This window comes from Diceros bicornis, chromosome 20 (genome assembly GCF_020826845.1).
Source record: "Diceros bicornis minor isolate mBicDic1 chromosome 20, mDicBic1.mat.cur, whole genome shotgun sequence".
NCBI lineage: Eukaryota > Metazoa > Chordata > Mammalia > Perissodactyla > Rhinocerotidae > Diceros > Diceros bicornis.
This window is the reverse complement of record NC_080759.1, coordinates 29134265-29154145: the sequence shown is the minus strand read 5'-3', so window position 1 is coordinate 29154145 and position 19881 is coordinate 29134265. Positions and strand designations below refer to the sequence as shown.

The 19881-nt window shown below is 39.1% G+C and overlaps 1 protein-coding gene across 4 annotated transcripts in view; it reads right to left on the bottom strand.

Annotated features, from left to right (window-relative positions):
- The window catches only part of TTC33 (tetratricopeptide repeat domain 33), a 44938-nt gene that overhangs the window by 23542 nt on the left and 1515 nt on the right, over nucleotides 1-19881 (bottom strand). For 3 of the 4 annotated variants that reach the window (XM_058564180.1, XM_058564179.1, XM_058564178.1), the window contains exon 2: nucleotides 16064-16285. In XM_058564180.1, the coding sequence (XP_058420163.1) occupies nucleotides 16064-16284 (221 nt within the window). In that variant the 5' untranslated portion in view covers nucleotide 16285. Of the gene's footprint in view, nucleotides 1-16063; nucleotides 16286-18562; nucleotides 18711-19881 lie in introns of those variants that run through there. The other variant, XM_058564181.1, reaches the window with a different exon arrangement.

Here is a 19881-nt window from a genome sequence, read left to right as displayed (position 1 = left end):
ATATTTTACCACCTATATTACTCATTCATTTAACATACACATAAAGTCACAAGATAAAATTCACTGGAAATTAACTCCAGTATCATGGAATAATTTGGATCAAATAAAAACATGTATAGGTAAACAGGCAGGAGTACAGCAAGTTGCCTTATTTTAATGATAACTATATCGTTAAAATCCCAAAGTATGCAAAAGGCAAAACAATAAATAGGACTCTCTCCCTTCACCTGTATGAACCTAATCACCTACCTTCTTGCTTCGTCTGAGAAGCCTTCTGCGACTCCTTATCCAAATCATTCTAGTGAATACTGGCTTGTGGTATCCAATTATTTTTCTTTATAGAACAATTTGAAACTTTACATCTATTTCTGTGTTTGTCTAAACTAAAAGCTCTATGTAGACAGTGTGATAGATATTTTGCTCACCAAGGTATATGCAGCGGTAGCACTTAAACACAATAGCGCCTAACCCCCATCAGTCATTTCTGAAGTAATAATGGACACAAGGAGTGGTCCACAGACTTTGTGGGATGAACTGGAACAATATGGAATAGGTCCTGACCAGAAAACAGCTGCCACTGCCTAATCCTAAGCTTTAAATACCACAATCAGAAATGTAGTCTTAGGAGTCCAAATGCATTTCAGCACACTTGGAGAATCCAGTAACAAAAATAAAGTACATTTTTGTCCTAAGAAAGATACATTATCTGAGAAAAGAGAATTAATCCCAGTGATCACCAAAGACTTTCTAGTCCATAAGATAAATAATATAAAAATACTAAATAAAGGACTAGCAAATTAAATCCAGCAATTTATTAAAATACAAAATCCACATGAACATGTAGGGTACACCTCAGAAAAACAAGAGAAAAGGATGTGGAGAGAAGGGAACTCGCATACGCTGCTGGTGGGAGTGCAAACTGGTGCAGCCACTGTGGAAAACAGTATGGAGATTCCTCAAAAAGCTAAGAATAGTACTACCATACAATCCAGCTATTCCACTGCTGGGTATTTATCCAAAGAACATAAAATTACAAACGCGTAAAGATACGTGCACCCCTGTATTCCCTGCAGCGTTATTCACAATAGCCAAGAACTGGAAGCAACCTAAGTGCCCATCAAGGGATGAATGGATAAAGAAGATGTGGTATATATACACAATGGAATACTACCCAGCCATAGGAAACAACGAAATCCAGCCATTTGTGACAACATGGATGGACACTGAGGGTATTATGTTAAGCGAAATAAGCCAGAGGGAGAAAGTCAAATACCGTATGATCTCACTCATAAGTAGGAGATAAAAACAACAAAAAACAAAACACATAGAGACAGAGATTGGATTGGTGGTTACCAGAGGGGAAGGGGAGAGGGAAGAGGGCAAAAGGGATGATTAGATGCATGTGTGTGGTGATGGGTTGTAATTAGTCTTTGGGTGGTGAACATGATGTATCTATGCAGAAACAGAAGTATAATGATGTACACCTGAAATTTATATAGCGTTACAAACCAATGTTACCACACTAAAAATAAAAAAACCTCAAAAAAAAAAGGTTTCATATGTAACAGATAATGAATAAGTACATGACACTCAACAATACTTAATATAATTTCACGCCCATTTCTGATATTTACAGCTATTACCTATAATGTTCTTAGCCAAAAGTATACACATCAAAGAAATTTAGTCTCTTGGTGCTATGATCTACTAAGCTTTAAGGATATTACATACTTCTGAAAGCAGTAACTATATCACCTAAAAAGAAAGTGTTTGTACTTCTTTATGCAAATTGTGGGTGATTTCAAGCCTATCTTTAAATAATATTTCCTAATGTTATTATAGACACAATATAAAAAACTTTGGAAATTTGCTATGTTCTGTCTTCTTTCTCTGGAAAATTAACTTATTCCTTTATAATAATCTACTCATAATGTTCTAATAAATGCAGTAGTAGTAAATTCTGTAGGACTTAATAGCAGCAAATTTATTTCTTCCAGTTTTAGCCTCTCGGTCCCATCTTTTTTCTACTACTCCCCACTCACACCTCTGCTCCACTCAGTTAAGTCTCTACCGGGTCCCTACCCACATATGGTGCCTTTGTGCATGTGGGTCCCCCAGTGCACAAACACATGCACATCTAGGACTCCATTCCTTCCTCCCTCTCTTCACCTATTCAAAGGCTCTCTCTCCTCTAAGACCAAGTTAAAATCCCCTGTTCTTCATGAAGACCATGAGTACCACCTAACTGACCACATAGTAACACTTAAATTTCTAAAGTACTTTATGTTTTAGAAAGCACTTTCAATACCATTACTTAACATACAATTATTTTCAGGAAGAGTTAATTCACTTGGTTCTCATAAAAGTCCTTTAAGACTGGCATTACTTGTTCTCATTTTACTGATGAGGAAACAAAGGTAGAGAGAGAGTAGCTACAACACTAGTCCAAAGGCACATGATATTCATCCTGCAAAGACCAGGATGTGAAGCTAGCTCTTATAACTACAAGACTAATGCTTTCTCCAACTACTCCAATGTTGTCTTCCCTTTAATTTTTCCCTAATTCCTCCATGTATTTTTATCTTTTCTTTACTAATGAATGACTTCAGGGACCAAAGGGTAGATTTGCTTGTATTCTCTACAACACCCAGAATGTGGGTGGGCACAGAGAAGGTGTTAATATCACAGATTCTATATCTCATCTGTCCTCCCTTCTCCAAGAGAAGTCCTGGAAAGCAGCAGACAGAAAGAAGCACAGAAGACAGGAAAAGAGGCAACAGGAGCTAGCATGCTGATAATATCGCAGAAAAAAAAAAAAAGGAAAGAAACCAAAACAAATTCTACCCTAAGACAAAAGTAACAAACACCTTAATTCTTACTTTGTTCCACCTCACCACTGCAAGAATAGAAATTACAAGAAATCCCAAGACTAGGGGGTTGGAGATATGGGGTAAAAAGAACCAAGCAATTAGAATGCTAGGTATAGCAGAGGGACCTTAAGGCCCTGGGATAGTTGAGGTTTCAGGAGTCTTTGTGGTTTCTGAGGAAGGGGCTGGAGGTCTTTGGTCTCTAGATAAAGGGACAGAATACGAAAGGGTCATATGGTGAACAGTTCAGGCTTTGTGGGCCATACAGAAAGTCTCTGTCACAACTACTCAATTCTACTATAGCACAAAATCAGCCATAGACAATATATAAACAAACAGGCATGGTTGTGTCCCAATAAAACTTTATTTATAAAAGCATGCTGTGGTTTGTCAACCCCTGCTCTACTTGGCCCAACTACTGTTAAAATTTGTCACACTTGTCTAATGTCCATTTTACTTTCAGTCCTACTTCTGCCTAACTCAACCAAGGGCAGTTATCACCCCATGGAGGCCACTTATGGCAATTTATGGAGGCATTTTTGGTTGTCACTATGATTTGGAGGCACTAGTAGCAGGGGATCAGGGATGTTAATATCCTGTAAGGCAAAGGGCAATCCTGCACAACAAAGAACCCTCCTGCCCCAAATGCCAATAGCGCTACTGCTGAGAAACAGGACGGCTTACCCCATCCCCACCCCACAAAGCTGCTTACACACCTAAGCTTAAGCTGTCGCAAAGCACAAATAAACTCAGAAGTTCAAGATGACACTAACCAGCACTAGTTCTGTTTTCTACTCTCATCAAGCAGGCATGCATACATGCAAACACATACAAACACGCACATGTGCAAACATACACACACGGATTTGAGGAAAAAAGAAAAATGTCCTTTCCCCTCAACTGCGCTGCTTTTATTCTGAAAACATAACCACTGCTGCCAGCAGAGGCACTGCTAAATGAAATGTGCTTTGTTGTCCACAAGGCATACAAAGGTTTGAGGAACAAGTGAGCTGTTTTCCCCTGACTAAAGAGAAGAACTGGGAGCATTTACTCCACTATGGTCAGCTTGTTGAATTCCCTCCCCTCCCTCATTTCTCATTTCTCTCTTTGATTTACTTCTCCTGGCCTACGAATAAAGGGAGGCACTACCTAGTTCCTCCCTTTTTGGATGATAGGAAACTTGGCACCTAATAAATCAATGGTCTCTCATAACTTCGACAGCATATCTCTTAATTCAACTTCAGTTTGGAACAGATTGAACAGACACAGCCCTACTGCAGCTGTTGGATAGGAAGCATTAAAAGATAAAAACTTAGTTTAAAGTCACTATGGTTAATAAATGACCAAAGTTTGATTCAGCCAGTTTAAAGACTACCTTAACAGTATGCAACCGAACTAGCACAAGGAAGGAAGCGGAGTGAATAGTTCCAGGGATTGCACAAGGGCAGGCTGAGATAATACCCTACAGGGTATTAGGTAAAGAACAGCTGGTGATCAAGCCAAAGAAGTTAGATAGCATGCTCATTTACGAGATGGAAACGTCAAAGTGCTTAGCTACTTTGCTCCCAATTAGATTTCTAACTTACTATAGCTTCAAGTTTAATGAGCTGTATAGTTATCAGCTTATTCATTTAATAAATATTTGCTGAGCACATACTCTGGGCCAGGTAGTAGTCTAGGTACTGAGGATGCAGCATTCAACAAGATATAAAAGGACCCTACTGTACTTTTAGATTTTACATTCTAAGGATGTTTGTGTGTGGGAAGGAGGCGGAGAGAGAAAGACAAAAATGTAAGTTAAAATATGGTAAGGGCCATGATAAAAACCAAATGGAAGGATGTGATAGGGAATGACTGGTGGCTACTCAGAATGCTGGTCAGCAAAGATCTCTCTCGGAAGGCATTTGAGCTGAGATCAGAATGACAAAAAGTGGTTAGCCAACTGAAGAGCTGAAGAAAGTTCATTCCAGATAAAGGGAAGAGCCCAAGGCAGGACCAAACACCCTATGTTTTGAGGCAAGGAAAGAAAACCAGCACGGCTGTAGTGGAAGGGGAGAGAGAGGTGGGCCAAAGCCATGATCACACGAGAACCAGTAGGCCATGGTTATGAGTGTGGATTTAATTGTATGTGTGACGGGGAATCCGTGGTGTTTCTATGCAACACAGAGACATGAATTGATTAACATTCTGAAAAGATCAGTCAGGCCGAGGGGAGGAGAATGAACCGTAGAGTATAAGAATCAGCACAGGAAGACCAGTTAGGAGACTACCCAAGTAATCTAGGAAAGAGATGGCAGTAGATTAGCCTAGGATGACAGCAATGAAAACACAAGAGAGGATAAAAGAGATTTCAAATATGTTTAAAAAGTAAAGTCAATTCAACTTGGATTGGATATGAGGAGTAAAAGAACAGAAATGAATCCAGGATGAGGTCTTCGCTTGGGTTACCTGGGAAACATAGCCTGAGGCCAAAGCTTACTGGCTAACTCTTTGTGAGGGGTAGGATCCCAGGGAAACAAGAGTGAGGAAAAAAGAGAAGTGAGGCAGGAAGGAGGGAGACTAAATACAAGGCCTATGCTAAGTGGGCAACAGCTTCAAACACAAACACAGATGATTGCTGATCTTGTAGAACTTCTTCAGAGAGACTATATGAAACCTTTGGGTTTTGGGGACAGTCCAGTGGGGTAAGGAGGAAAAAGAATTTGTCTGCAGGCTCCCTCACATACCCTGTCAAAATCTGCCCCACAAGGCTTTAACCCCCTCACACTTGTGGGTGTGTGACTCAGTCCCTCCAGGGCATCTACCGGTCCAATCTGGCCAGTGTCAAGGTGTGACGGTCTTTCATTGTCAGTCAGCACCATGCACGAGGGCTCTTTGGTCTGTGAGGACAGCAGCAGCAGCCAGGGCTTTATGGCCACAAGAGCAGCACGAGCTGTCTCAAGGGCAGGGAGGTGAGTGGGGCTGATTAGCTTTAGAGCGGCACATAAACCAGCAGAGCTGACTCCTGGCTTTTGGGTTTGAGTAACCGCGTAAATGGTGGTGCTGTTCACCGACATGGGTAAGACCAGAAACGACCAGATGTTTGGGAGAAAAACCAAGAGTTCTGCTCTGTACATGTTAAGTTTGAGATACTAATAAGACATCCAAGTGGGTATAAAGCAAGCATTGGACATTTAAGGGTCTGGAATTCAGGTGGAAGGACAGCACTGCAGGTATATACTTGGTAGTCACTGGTACAGAGATAGTACTGAAAGCAGGAGACTAGGTAAGTTAAGAAGGGAAAGAATGTATATGGAAAAAAGAATACTTTCTAAATACTGTGGCCCACCAATATTTAGAAAATGAGCAAAAGAAAAGAGCAGGCAAAGATTAAGAACAAGTGGACACTGAGACAAAAGGAGAAGCATGAGAGTGCAGTGTTGTAGATTAGCTAGCAGTCTACTTGGAAGAAAGTGGTCAACTATGCTGACTGATGAAAGCTACAGTGAATGAGAACAGAGACACAGTAACTGGATTTGCCAGCATGGAGGTCACTGATAACCTTTACAAGAGTGGTTTCAGAGGATTAATGGGGACAAAAACCTGACTGGAATGGACTGAGGGTGATTATCAAGAAATGGAGTTTGTGGGGAAGGGAGAGCAGAGAAATGGTAGGGCACATGGAGTCAAGGGAAGCTTTTTAAATGGATGCTATCGGGGTACATTTGTATACCAGTGAGAAGGAGCCAAAAGAGAGGAAGGAACAGTTGACATTAAAATGAAAGAGGATTTTAGGAACAATATTCCTGAGAAGGCAAGAAGGGAGGGAGTCAAGTGCACAAATGGAGGGGTGGGCCTTTGATAAGAGCAGGGGCACCTCATTACAACAGACTGAAGGCAGATGGCATGGGTACAGATACAGTCAGATTGGAAGATGTGGTGGTGAGAAAATAAAGGCATTCCACACTGATTATATGTATTTTTTTTCCACAGAATATGAGGCAAGATCACTGTTATGAAATATATCCACGCTAGCACTCAACATTCTCATGTGTCACCTGGCCAGGTCACCCTCAAGTTAACTTTGGTAGGTATACTTTTCTAGACAAGAGACAAAATTCATGGTAAATTCTAATTATATTCCTGCTTCACACACACACATACTAAAAGAGAAAAAAATCAGACCACTTAGCTACACAATCAAATATCACCATCTAGTGGTTGAAACCTTAAAAGCCAACGTATCAAAGTTGCCACCCACACTGTGCCCCTTGAGAAGGTATATCCTAGTTAGTAATAATTCTAGAAAAAGATGTCTGAACACAATAACTTATTAAAAAAACTTTAATATTATATAAAATGTACCAATCACATATAAAATCCTAAAATATAATATCTAAAGTACATTTATTGAGCGCTTACTAAGTGCCAGGTAGCATGCTAAGCACTTTTACATGGACTTGCTCTTAAGCCCCCAATAATCTATGAGATAAGACCATTTTACACATGAGGAAACTAGAAACCAACACTCAAAAAGTTAATAACCTGCCCAAAGTTTATACAGATATAAGTGATAAAGCTAGGATCCGAACGGAGGTAAAATGACTTCAAAAATCCACACTTAGGGCTGGCCCCGTGGCTTAGCGGTTAAGTGCGCACGCTCCGCTGCTGGCGGCCCGGGTTCGGATCCCAGGCACGCACGGACGCACGGCTTGTCCGGCCATGCTGAGGCCGCGTCCCACATACAGCAACTAGAAGGATGTGCAGCTATGACATACAACTATCTACTGGGGCTTTGGGGGAAAAAAATAAAATAAAATAAATTAAAAAAAAAAAATCCACACTTAAACCACTTGAGTCAGTAGAGTCTCTACAAAGCACCAAAATTCCTTAGGGCTTGGATAGAAGAGTAAACCTGTCTTTTGCTACAAAGAATCATGAATACTACAAGCAGGACCTTCAGAATTTAAAAACCATTCATTTACAAACCAAGTTTTTCTAAGTAGTTGTATGTAGTTACTAATGAAGTAAACTGGACAGCCAGAGACTGTTTGATGCTCAAGAACTGTGCCTCCTTTTGAGGAAGGACAACATTAACACACTTGGATAATGCTACATTTAATGTGTTCAGACAACTCTCTAAGTGTTAAATAAAACTAAATGACAGGGCTGGCCTGGTAGAGTAGTGGTTAAGTTCACATGCTCCGCTTCAGAGGCCCAGGGTTCTCGGGTTTGGATCCCAGGTACAGACCTACACATCGCTCATCAAGCCATGCTGTGGCAGAATCCCATATACAAAATAGAGGAAGACTGGCACAGATGTTAGCTCTGGGTCAATCTTCCTCACCAAAAAACACAAAAAACTAAACGTGAAAATACTGAGGAAAAAAAAAAAGAAAAGAAAATCACAAGGAGGCAAAAGAATGTATCCTAGGAAGTAGAAGTGGCTCCCTCCTCTTCACTGACCTTCCTCCTTCTCTCCTTCTCTAGCAATTCCTCCAGAGGCATCTCTGCTTCTCTACCACTCTAAGGATTATTACTCATTTCACGTTCAAAGCTGTTCCATATTTTGTTGCACTTAAATCCTTACCATCATTTTACAAAAATTCAGACTAAAAAAGATTACATGATTGTTATACGTCCTGTGAGATGCTAACTTGAAGAGGTGAGATTCAAACTCAAGATCTGTGAACACATGCAAGTGCAAAAGTCCCCTCCCCATTTCTAGATTAAGACAGGGGACTTCTGCCACTGCTCCCAAAGCACAGGAAGTATGGAAGAAGGCTGACAGGGTGAGAAAATGACCAAGACCTCAAAATATGCAAGAGTCAGAGTCAGAGTTTTATTGGAATCTAAATTGTTCCTTCTATCAATTGACCTAATAATAGCAAATACAGAACAAAAATACATCCTGAACATCTATATAGAAAGATATATAAAACAAATATAGACTTATTTTGTACGTGACAAGCACTCAAGTTTAATTTTTTAAAATCAAATTTACTGGAGTATAATTTATATGCCAAAATATGTACCCATTTTAAGCACAGTCTTTGATGAGTTTTGACAAATGTATACAGCCATGTAAATACCACAACCATCACAATAAAGAATGTTTCTATCAACTCAAAAGTTCCCTGTGTCCTTTCTCAGTCAACCCACCCCAATTCCTGGCCCCAGACAACCACCAATCTTCTTTCTGTCACTATAGATTACATTTGCTGAGAGATTTACATAGATGGAATCAGACAGTATGCACTCTGACTTCTTTCTCTGAGCATAATGATTCTCGGATTCATCAATCATTCCTTTCCATTACTCAGTAGGATAACATTGGATGGATACACCACAGTTTATCCATTCACCTGCTGACAGACATTTTGGTTGTTTTCAGTTCATGGTCACTATGAATAAAACTGCTAGGAACGTTGTTGGATCAGTCTTTGCGTGGATAGGTGTTTTCATTTCTCCTAACTATCTAGGAGTAGAATTGCTGGATTGTATGGTAAGGTGTATGTTTAACGTTATAAGAAACAGCTAGATTGTTTTCCAAAGTAGTAAAACTATTTTACATTTTCATGAGCAAAGTTATGAAAGTTTCAGCTGCTCCACATTCCAGCTTGATATTGTCAATCTTTAATTTCAGCATTCTAGTGGTTATGTAGTAGTATGTTGTGGTTTTAATTTGAAATTTCCCGATGACTAATCATGCTGAGCAGCTTTTCATGTGCATACTGGCCATTCATATATCTTCTTTTGTAAAGCTTCAGTTCAAACTTTTTATCCATTCTTTAACTGGATATTATTAAGTTGTGAGAGTTCTTTATATATTCTAGAAGAAGACCTATGCCAGATACATGTATTGTAAATATTTTCTCCCAGTCTGTGGTCTCACTTTTCATTTTCTTAATTATGTCTTTTGACAACCAGAAGTTTTAACTTTTAGTCAAGTGACCACATAAATGTAAGTCATTTTTGTACCTTGTATTCTTTTCATGATCCATATATGTCTATCCTTACACTAATACTATAAAGATACAGCATTCAAGAAGGTGTAAGTGTTAAAATAAAGTAGCATATTCTAAGTATGTTTTTGTTCCATAAAATTGTTTTGGCTAGTCTGATTCTTTGCATTTCCAAATAAATTTTAGAACAACCTTGTCAATTATCACAAAAAGAAGCTTTCTGGGATTTTGATTGGAAGTGCATTGAATTTACAGATCGATTTGGGGAGAGCTGATGTCTTAACAAAACAACCTTCTGATCCATGGACATGGTGTTTATAGCTTAATTTAGGTCTTCTTAAACTTCTCTCAGCAATATTTTGTAGTTTTCGGTGTACAGTTCTCACACATATGTTGCTGAATTTTTTTCCTAATAATTTTGTTTGGAAATGGTACTATAAATGGTACTTTTTTTAAATTTTACTTTCCAATTGTTTCATTTTATCTCTACCCTTGGCTTATGAGCTTCTCCTTACTACTTTTTAGTGGTTGCTCTAGGGTTTCAGTTCAAATAATATTATACCACTTCACATATACTGTAAGAGTCTAACAGCAATATAATCCCATTTACCCCTGCCTGTTTTTTTATTACTATCATTGTCATACATTTACTTTTATATGTTATAAATCTCCAATATGTTGCCATAGTTTTTTAAAGTCAATTATCTTTTAAAAGAATTTTAAAACTTTTAAAAAGGTCTTGCCTGACAGCCTGTGACACTTCCACTCAATCTTTCTTCCTTCTCTCGTTCACTCAAGGTCAGACAAACATTGTGGTTTTAACAGCTCTCCCAGATTACCCAGTTCCCTTCCCATTTTCTCTCATACAGGTGTTTCCCCTAATAAAACCTTTGCATGTTTAACCTGGTCTTGGCCTCTGCTTCTCAAAGAACTCAACTAGCATGGCTGCTAATCCCATTTAGTGTACTTTTTATTTTGGATATTGTATTTTTGACCTCTAGATGTTCTATCTGTTTGTATCTTTCATTTCCCTCCTGATTAGGTTCATGTTTCCTTTTAAATATTTGAACATAGTTATATTACCATTTTATCTTCTTTGTCTGCTATTTCTCTCATCTATATCATTTCTGAGTCTGCTTCTATTGACTGATTTTTCTCCTGTTTATGGGTCACAGTTTTCTCCTCCTTGGTATGTCTAGTGATTTTAGATTGGATGCTGGATATTTGTAAATGTTATAGTTTTGATTGTTTTGGCAGGTAGTTAAGTAACTTGTGTATCAGTTTGAACCCCTCAAAACCTGTTTTTAAACTCTGCTAGGGGAGGTCTACCATAGTCTCCCCTCCAGGGAGACTGTAATTGATCTACTAAGACATAACTCCTCTGGGGACTCCAGTGAATGTCCCTGGTGACCACCAAAGACTCTCCACTCTGGGTGGTTGAAGCTTGAACATCTCTCTGCCCTGTATGAACTCAGGAATTGTTCAGCTTACAACTCCCCATTGTGCCTGGACTTGTGGAATTTCCCCACAGTTGCATGGCCTAATGTTCAACAAATACTCAAGGTGACCTCACAGAGATTTCTGGAGCTCTTTCTCTGAGTAGCTCCCTCTTCTCTGGTACTCTACTCCACAACTTCTAGCTGCCTGATCCTCTCTAAAATAGAATCTCCATCTCCTCAACTCAGCAAGACCGCTGGTTTCCCAGAGGACAAGGGAATAGGGAGAAGTATGGGTTATGAGAAAAGGAATGAACCTCAAAGAAAAGAATTATTCTCAAGTGCCACATTCTCATGCAGGAGGAGGGTAAAAAAACTCTATTCCCAAAGGCCCTTTGTGGTTGGGATATGAAATAAAATATATTCTCAGAATACCATGTTCTAATTTGGAGTTTAAAAATGTATATTCCTGTAGATACAATACAATAAATGGTAGTTAATCCACAAAAACCTATTTATCCATAATATAGCAAACAACAGCAGCTTTATAAACATTCAGTAAATGTTTGAGGGCCAGGTAGATGCCACAAATTGCTCTAAGAGCTGAAGAGAGAGTACAAAAGCCAGACAAAGTTCCTACTGTCCTGGAGCTTCACATTTCTATAGAGGAGAGACAAATAACACACAAACAACGAAATAAGTGTACAAGGCAACTTCAAAAAGAGAGAAATGCTAAAAGTTGCAAAAGGCTGATGTGATGGAGAAAGAGGGAATATGGGGGTGCTACTTCAGACCGGATACTCAGAGGGGCTGAGAAGATGATATGTGAGCAGAGATCTAGAAAACAAGCAGACACACATCAGAAAAATAGAGGAGGGGCTGGCGCAGTGGCATAGCGGTTAAGTGCGCACACTCCCCGCTGCGGCAGTCTGGGGTTCGCAGGTTCGGATCCTAGGCGCACACCGATGCACCACCGGTCAAGCCATGCTGTGGCGACGTCCCATATAAAGTAAAGGAAGATGGGCACGGATGTTAGCCCAGGGCCAATCTTCCTCAGCAAAAAGAGGAGGATTGGCATCGGATGTTAGCTCAGGGCTAATCTTCCCCACAAAAAAAAAAAAAAAGAAAGAAAGAAACAAAGAAAAAAAAGGAAAACAGAAGATAAGAGCTTTTTAGACAGAGAGCCATAAGACAAAGTTGCATAAGAACTGTGTTCAAAAACACAAGGAAGGCGAATATAACTAAAATGCAGTAAAAATGAGAGTGGTTTAAGATGAAGCTGATTTGGAAGACAGGGATTGAGTTTTATTTTTTTTAATTTAACTTCACTACTCCTTATATTATTTTCTATTCCTCATATTATTTTCAATGAAGTTTAATATTCTCTTAGATATTTTTAAACTATTATTTCTATTTATTTTTGGCGTAGAACTATTCAATTCCACTGGATTCCTTTAATTCTGTTTAGTTATCGTCTAAAGCTGTGTATACATTACTCCAAAACAAACGGTAACTAGCAAAAAAACTTAATCATCTCACAGTGTTTCCATTCAAAATAAAGCACCCAATCCAGCTGATTTTAGTGAAATGACTCAATGTTTTGACATGCAGGGAAAAAAACAAGAGTTATTTTGTTTATCTACAAAGTTGATATCTCTCCTCTACCACAGGAAATTCAGAGGGAATCCCATGGCAATAACTTAATAACTTTTCCCTTCTACACACCAGTGTGGTCTAGAGAAAAAGATAAAAACAACAAAGTTAATGAACTTTTAACAGGCATTTACAGGAATTTCTAAAGACGTTTTATGGATGTTCTGAAAAATGATTTCATAAATGTGGAAAATTTATAGTTGGTTTTCTTGTGACTAAGACAGAATGGCCAATCTTGCAAAGTTCTACAAGATAAAAATCTGTGTGCCTAAAATACCACAAGTGAGAATTCACAATCTAACATTAGGATGTTAAGCTGTTAATTGTCCTTGATTATTATTTATTTTCTACTCTTCATTCCATATTTGAGGTGCTAATATGTTATAATTTAAGCACATTTTATGTTTTATATTAAAATATATTAACAAAAGCTTACTCCCAGAATCAAAAATAAAAGCACATCTAGAAACTAAAATGTTGGTTCCCCAACTTGGACTCATTTATGACAAAAATGATTAACAAGAATCTTATAACACCCTTACCAATTAAAAAAAAAGGAACAAAGAAAAGAAAAAAAAAGTGCTTCTTGTTTAGCACTATTTCTTTTAATTTCTCACTCTTCAATACCCCACAGACGGTACCAGTCGAAGGCACACAGGCCTGATTTTAGATTTTAGATCTGAAGAGTATTCTGTCCAAAGACCTATTCAGATACTATTCCTGCTGACCATACATATATCTTCCAAAAATCCCATCTTTAGTGCAAACAAATCAACAGTCCTCATGTTGTCGAGTGTAGTATTCCCAATATATTTCCTTCACCAAGGATAAGTGTACCAAGATTTTTATAAAAATATGACTTTCAGCAGATATCAAACACAGTAAACAGAGTAACTTGAGCATGATGTCTTTAAATAGCTGCACTAAGAAGAGCCTGATGTTATTTCTCCCAGTGTGATGCAATACAGAGCACAAACATTACCACGCAGTATTCTTGCCAAAAATGTTAATCAGAATCTAAATCAAACCTCAACACCTAACTTTCAGTTTACAAGAAATACATGAGATAGAAGAAGAAGTTAAATGACATCCAGAAGGAAACAAGCAAATGGAAGACTCTTCAAAAGTCAATGGCATGGGGGATGAAAGTAGGAGACCAAAGTAGACGCTAAAGAGATACAATAACCAAACGCAACGTGTGAATTCTGTTTGGATCCTGGTTTTAAAAAGAGACTATAAAATATATTTAGGTGAAAACTGGAAAAATCTAAATATGGACTGGATATTAGATTACAGAATTGTTAATTTTCATAGGTTTGATAGTTATTGTGTTTGCTAAGAGAATATCCTTATCGTTAAGAGAAGCACGCTGAATTAGAGGTGAGCTGTCATAATGTCTGCAAGTTACTCTCAAATAGATCAGCAAAAAAACTGTAAAAACTGGGGCTGGCCTGGTGGCGCAAGTGGTTAAGTGCAGCTGCGGCGGCCCGGGGGTTCGCCGGTTCGGATCCTGGGCGTGCACCGACGCACCACTTGTTAAGCCATGCTGTGGTGGCGTCCCATATAAGGTAGAGGAAGGTGGGCAAGGATGTTAGCCCAGGGTCAGTCTTCCTCAGCAAAAAAGAGGAGGATCGGCATCGGATGTTAGCTCAGGGCTGGTCCTCACAAAAAAAAAAAAAAAAAAAACTGTAAATAGACAATTATGTGTGTGTGTAGGAAGAGATAAATAAAGCAATTATTAAGAATTTTTGAGTCTAGTAAAGGGAATATGGGGGTGGCACTATTCTTTCAACTTTAATATAATAATTTTATTTATTTTTTTTTATTTTTTATTTTTTTCCCCCAAAGCCCCAGTAGATAGTTGTATGTCATAGCTGCACATCCTTCTAGTTGCTGTATGTGGGACACGGCCTCAGCATGGCTAGAGAAGCGGTACGTCAGTGCGAGCCCGGGATCCAAACCCGGGCTGCCAGCAGCGGAGCACGTGCACTTAACCGCTAAGCCACGGGGCCGGCCCTCAACTTTTATACAGATGTGAAATTTTTAAAAATAAAAAAGTCCTTCTCCACCTCTAGGTTATAAACATACCGTTCTATATTTTCTTTTATTAACTGTGTAGTTTTACCCTTCACATTGAGGTTTTTGATCCCTCTTGAGTCCATCTTTGTATGTAGTATTAGATACAGATCATTTTATTTTCCTCTATATAGAAGTCCAGCTTTCTCTGTACAATCTACTAAACAATTTGTCCTTTCCCCACTGATTTGTGGAAGAATGATTTTTGATCCCACTGAAAGATCTAAGCAGAAGGGAAAAGGAATAAGAAGGTAGGAAAAGAGGAAAGGAAAAAAGAAAAGTGTGCCTATAGGAAAAGTATAAGAGCTTAGCTGACGAAGGACTGAGAATAAATGAAGCTATTATTAAATTCCTGTGCACCAAACCATGTTTACTAAAGTACATAAGAAGTCAATGGAAAAGCTTAACTGAACAACTATTTTTTTAAACAATATATGCCTTCAAAGCTGTTCAGAAAACATCTAATTTATCTGGTACATAATATTACAAGGAGAAAGTATGCAGAAATTAGACCATCTCCTACCAACCAATAAGTTAGACTGAATTTTACTTAGCACTTACTCTACTTTAGACAGAACAAAAATGATGGCAAAGCAAAGACATTATAAGCATCTTGAAGACTCTTTTATAAACTTTAGGATTCTGTGGGAATGTTTAAAGGTGATTTTAAAACTTATTTATGGGGCCAGCACGGTGGCGCAAGCGGTTAAGTGCGGGTGCTCCACTGCGGCGGCCCAGGCTTCACCGGTTGGGATCCCGGATGCGCACCAACGCACTGCTTGTCAGGCCATGCTGTGGCGGCGTCCCATATAAAGTGGAGGAAGATGGGCACGGATGTTAGCCCAGGGCCGGTCTTCCTCAGAAAAAAAAAAAAAAAAAAAGAGGAGGATTGGCATCAGATGTTAGCACAGGGCTGCTCTTCCTCACAAAAAAAAAAAAAAGAATAAAACTTATTTCTTTGATTAATTTAGCAACTAGATCAGATTTTAAAAACATGAATTTATAGAATTCATAACTCTTCATCCCAATACTGACAGTGAGTCAGAAAATATAAACTGTTCTCTATTTAAAAACTCTAAAAACTTACCGTTTATTTTCAGCCAAATTGGCTCCTTCATCCTTCAGCTGTTTACTTTTCTCAGCACAGCCTTCAAGGAGAATTTCTTTCCTACGTTTAATAGCATGAAGCCAGCTCCCTTCATCATTCTCAACTACATCCTTCTCATCGGCAGCTTCAGCCTCAAACTGCTGGGAAGTGACCTTTGAGACCTTCTCGCCAATTTTCCTTTTCCATCCAAAGGAAGCCATTCTGGAAAATTCCAAAGAAACAGCTTTAAATTTCAAACTTGGCCCTTTATAGAAGTATTCCAACTAATATGTGAAGAAGGAATAATAGGATCAGACTATTACCATTTTTTAATCCCTTATTAAATAGTGGATCTAGGCAATAATCATCAAAGGCTGCTAACATCATAAAAAGACAATTGGACATTATGCATCTCCTGATGGAAGTGACACACCATCCACGAAATACTCTTACCAAATATTAACCTTGAATCAGATCCAGCCTCTAACAGCTTATAAGAGATATGGAATACAGATGAGCATGCTCAATAACACATCAGAGATGCAGACAGCAAAAAACAGAAAATAAAGAAAAATAAAACTGGTTTCTTCAAGAACTAAACTGCCAGGAAAAAAAAGGAGAGAAAGATGGAGGTAACCCCTAGATTAAGAGAGACTTAAGAGACATTAACCAAATAGAATGCGTGGATCTTGTTTAGCTCCAGATTCAAACAAGCCAACGGAGAGGAAACATTCATGAAACAAAAAGGGAAATCAGAACACTGATTTGATGTTTGAGGATATTTGATGATATTAAGGAATTACTGGTATTTATTTTTTAGGTATGATAATAGTATTGTAATTAAGTTTATTAAAAGAACCTTAGAGCCAGCCCTGACAGCCTAGCAGTTGAAGTTCAGCACATTCCGCTTCTGTGGCCTGGGTTCAGTTCCTGGGAGCGGAACCACCATTCATCTGTCAGTAGCCATGCTGTGGTGGCAGCTCACATAGAAGAATTAGAAGAATCTACAACCATATACAACTACATACTGGGAGTTTGGGGCGGAAAAAGGAAGAAAAAGGGAGGAAGACTGGCAACAGATGTTAGCTTAGGGAGAATCTTCCCCTGCAAAAAACAAAAAAAGAAAAAAAACCCTTATCTTTTAGGAATACATACTAAAATATTTCACATGAAATTACATACCTAGGAATTGTTTCAATGTAATCAGCGGGGGGTGGGGGGAGGGTGCAGTAAAGGAGAAATATAGATGAAAAGATTGCTAGGAGTTGACAGTGAATGAAGTTAGGTGATGAGTACATAGGATTCCTTGTACTTTTCTCTCTTTTTTCATGTATGTTTGAAATCTTCCATAATAAAAAATTTTTTAAATATTCAAACTTGGTAAATGACCTAATTCACAGAACTATTGGGGCCTGCTTACCTTTGGTGTCCATTAATAACACAATTATTTGTGTTATTAATAAAACAAATAATTGTTTATTAACAATTTAATAAATGTTAAATTGCTTTATAAATCTGCAATGATATACAAATGCAAGGGTTAGAAAGAGAAGATAATTGATGGAACAAAGCTAAAGGAAACCCTGGAAAAATTCAACAAATATTTATTAAGAGAAGGGATTTACTGAGGGATCCAAGAACTCTTACTACTTACATGGATGGCCTTAAAGATACTGAGAACTCCCTGGAATTATATATAAATTTTTACATGCCTGTGTGCACTCTGGAGAAGAGTGTCTAAGCTTTCATTCCATTCCTAAAGAAGTCTATGACCCCAACTCACTGATCAACTAACTGCTGTTAGTGCTGACTCCTAGTGGAGCCCTGCCCAGTCTTTTTTGCCTCATCCTCTCACCTGGCGCTATATCAGACAGTGCTCCACTGCTATCCATAGAGTTTTCACGGCCAATTTTTTTGGAAGTGTGTGGCCAGGTCCCTCTTCCTAGTCTGTCTTAGTCTGAGAGCTCCGCTGAAACCTGTCCACCATGGCTGACCCTGCTGGTATTTGAAATACTGGTGACATAGCTTTCAGCATCACAGCAACATGCAGCCACCACAGTAGGACAACCAATAGACGGTTGGTGTGGTTCCCTGACCACAAAACAAACCTCGGCTGCAGCAGTGAGAGTGCTGAGTCTTAACCACTAGACCACCAAGGCTGGCTAGCTCAATTAGAGGGGTAAGCAAAAGCAATGAACCAGAGGTCTTCATAAAACTATCAAAGAATGAGCATTACGGGAGTAAGGGACGAGAGAAATGAAACAGTAAGTTCTAGCAGATATCAGGATCTTCATCACTGATGCATATGGCTGAAGTAAAGTGTAAGTAATCACTAGAAGGAAGGGGACAAAAAAAGTGAGGGCAGCTGTGAGTTCATTCACATGGAAAGGCCCAGAATAATGGCAGAACTTAGAAGGATAAGAAAATTGTGGGCCATATGCCTAATTTCTTAATGAATATGAGGAAGTGCCAACAAGTTACAACAATCAAGAAACGTACAGGCTGAGGAGCCGGCCCGGTGGCTCAGCAGTTAAGCACACGCACTCCGCTTCGCGGCCCGGGGTTCACCAGTTCGGATCCCGGGCGTGCACCGACGCACTGCTTATCAGGCCATGCTGTGGTGGTGTCCCATATAAAGTAGAGGAAGATGGGCAAGGATGTTAGCCCAGGGCCAGTCTTCCTCAGCAAAGAGAGGAGGATTGGCATTGGTTGTTAGCTCAGGGCTAATCTTCCTCACAAAAAAAAAAAAGAAAGAAAGAAAGAAACGTACAGGCTGACACGGGTGAACCATATGCTTTCCACAGGAAGAGGGATTTTTAGAAAAACCTGGAGAAGTAATGGATTATAAACTATACTAAGGAATTAGGACAATGCCACACTCTCTCTCCAGACCCATTAAAATAGAGGAGAATGAGTTTCCTATGTTTGAAGATGACTACATGTAACTCAGGGGAAGACCCAAGAAATGGCTGAAAATGGAAGTGTGGTTAATATGGAACAGAAGTCCAGAGGCACAGAGTGAGACTGTGATAGAACGGATCGTTAGGAAAGTCTCACGAGATCTCAGGATAAGTCAAGTTAAGAAGTCTTGTATTTATGACTGTCCTTAAAGGTGACAAGAATGAGGATGATTACATTTTCCGTCTTCAAGTTTCAAATGGAACTTTGTTTCTAAATCAGCAATGTGAGGCACCAGGCAGTGCGAGAACCCTACTAATACAGATGGAAATCTGGTGCGTTTACTAAAGCAAATTATATTTGAACTCATTGGTCAGGTCTGTAGACTATTGGGAACACGGGTCAGGGTGGGGAGGAAAGGAAAAAGGGACAGACAGACCCACATGTATTTTTTAAAAAAGCGAATAGGTCATTCAGACTCCCAATACCCTCCCCACCCTCCAACCCAAACCATTGCTATAAATGCTGAGGACAGGTACAGGTTAAGGCCCCAGACAGTGGTTCTCAACCATGTACAAAAAAGCCACACACACTGCTGCCTCGGGTGTTTCTGCCATTCTCCTCCACAAATACTTTAAAATCTTCTAGAAATCAGAGGCTGTTGGAGGTTAGGAAAGAATGAAGTTATAGGGGTATAAAAGGCCTGATGACCACCAGCAACTGACAAGTTTAGCCTTAAAGACAGAGACAGGAATATTTTCCTCTCAGACAAGAGTTGATACTGAGTGAAAAGTATAAGCAAGTTCAAGGGTAGAGGGAAGAGAAAATACAGGATTTTACACCCCTAAGCTTCACATTTCTCCGAGAAATAGAAGGCTAGTCCTCTGCTCCAACTAAAGGGAAAAGAAATAGATTTGAGC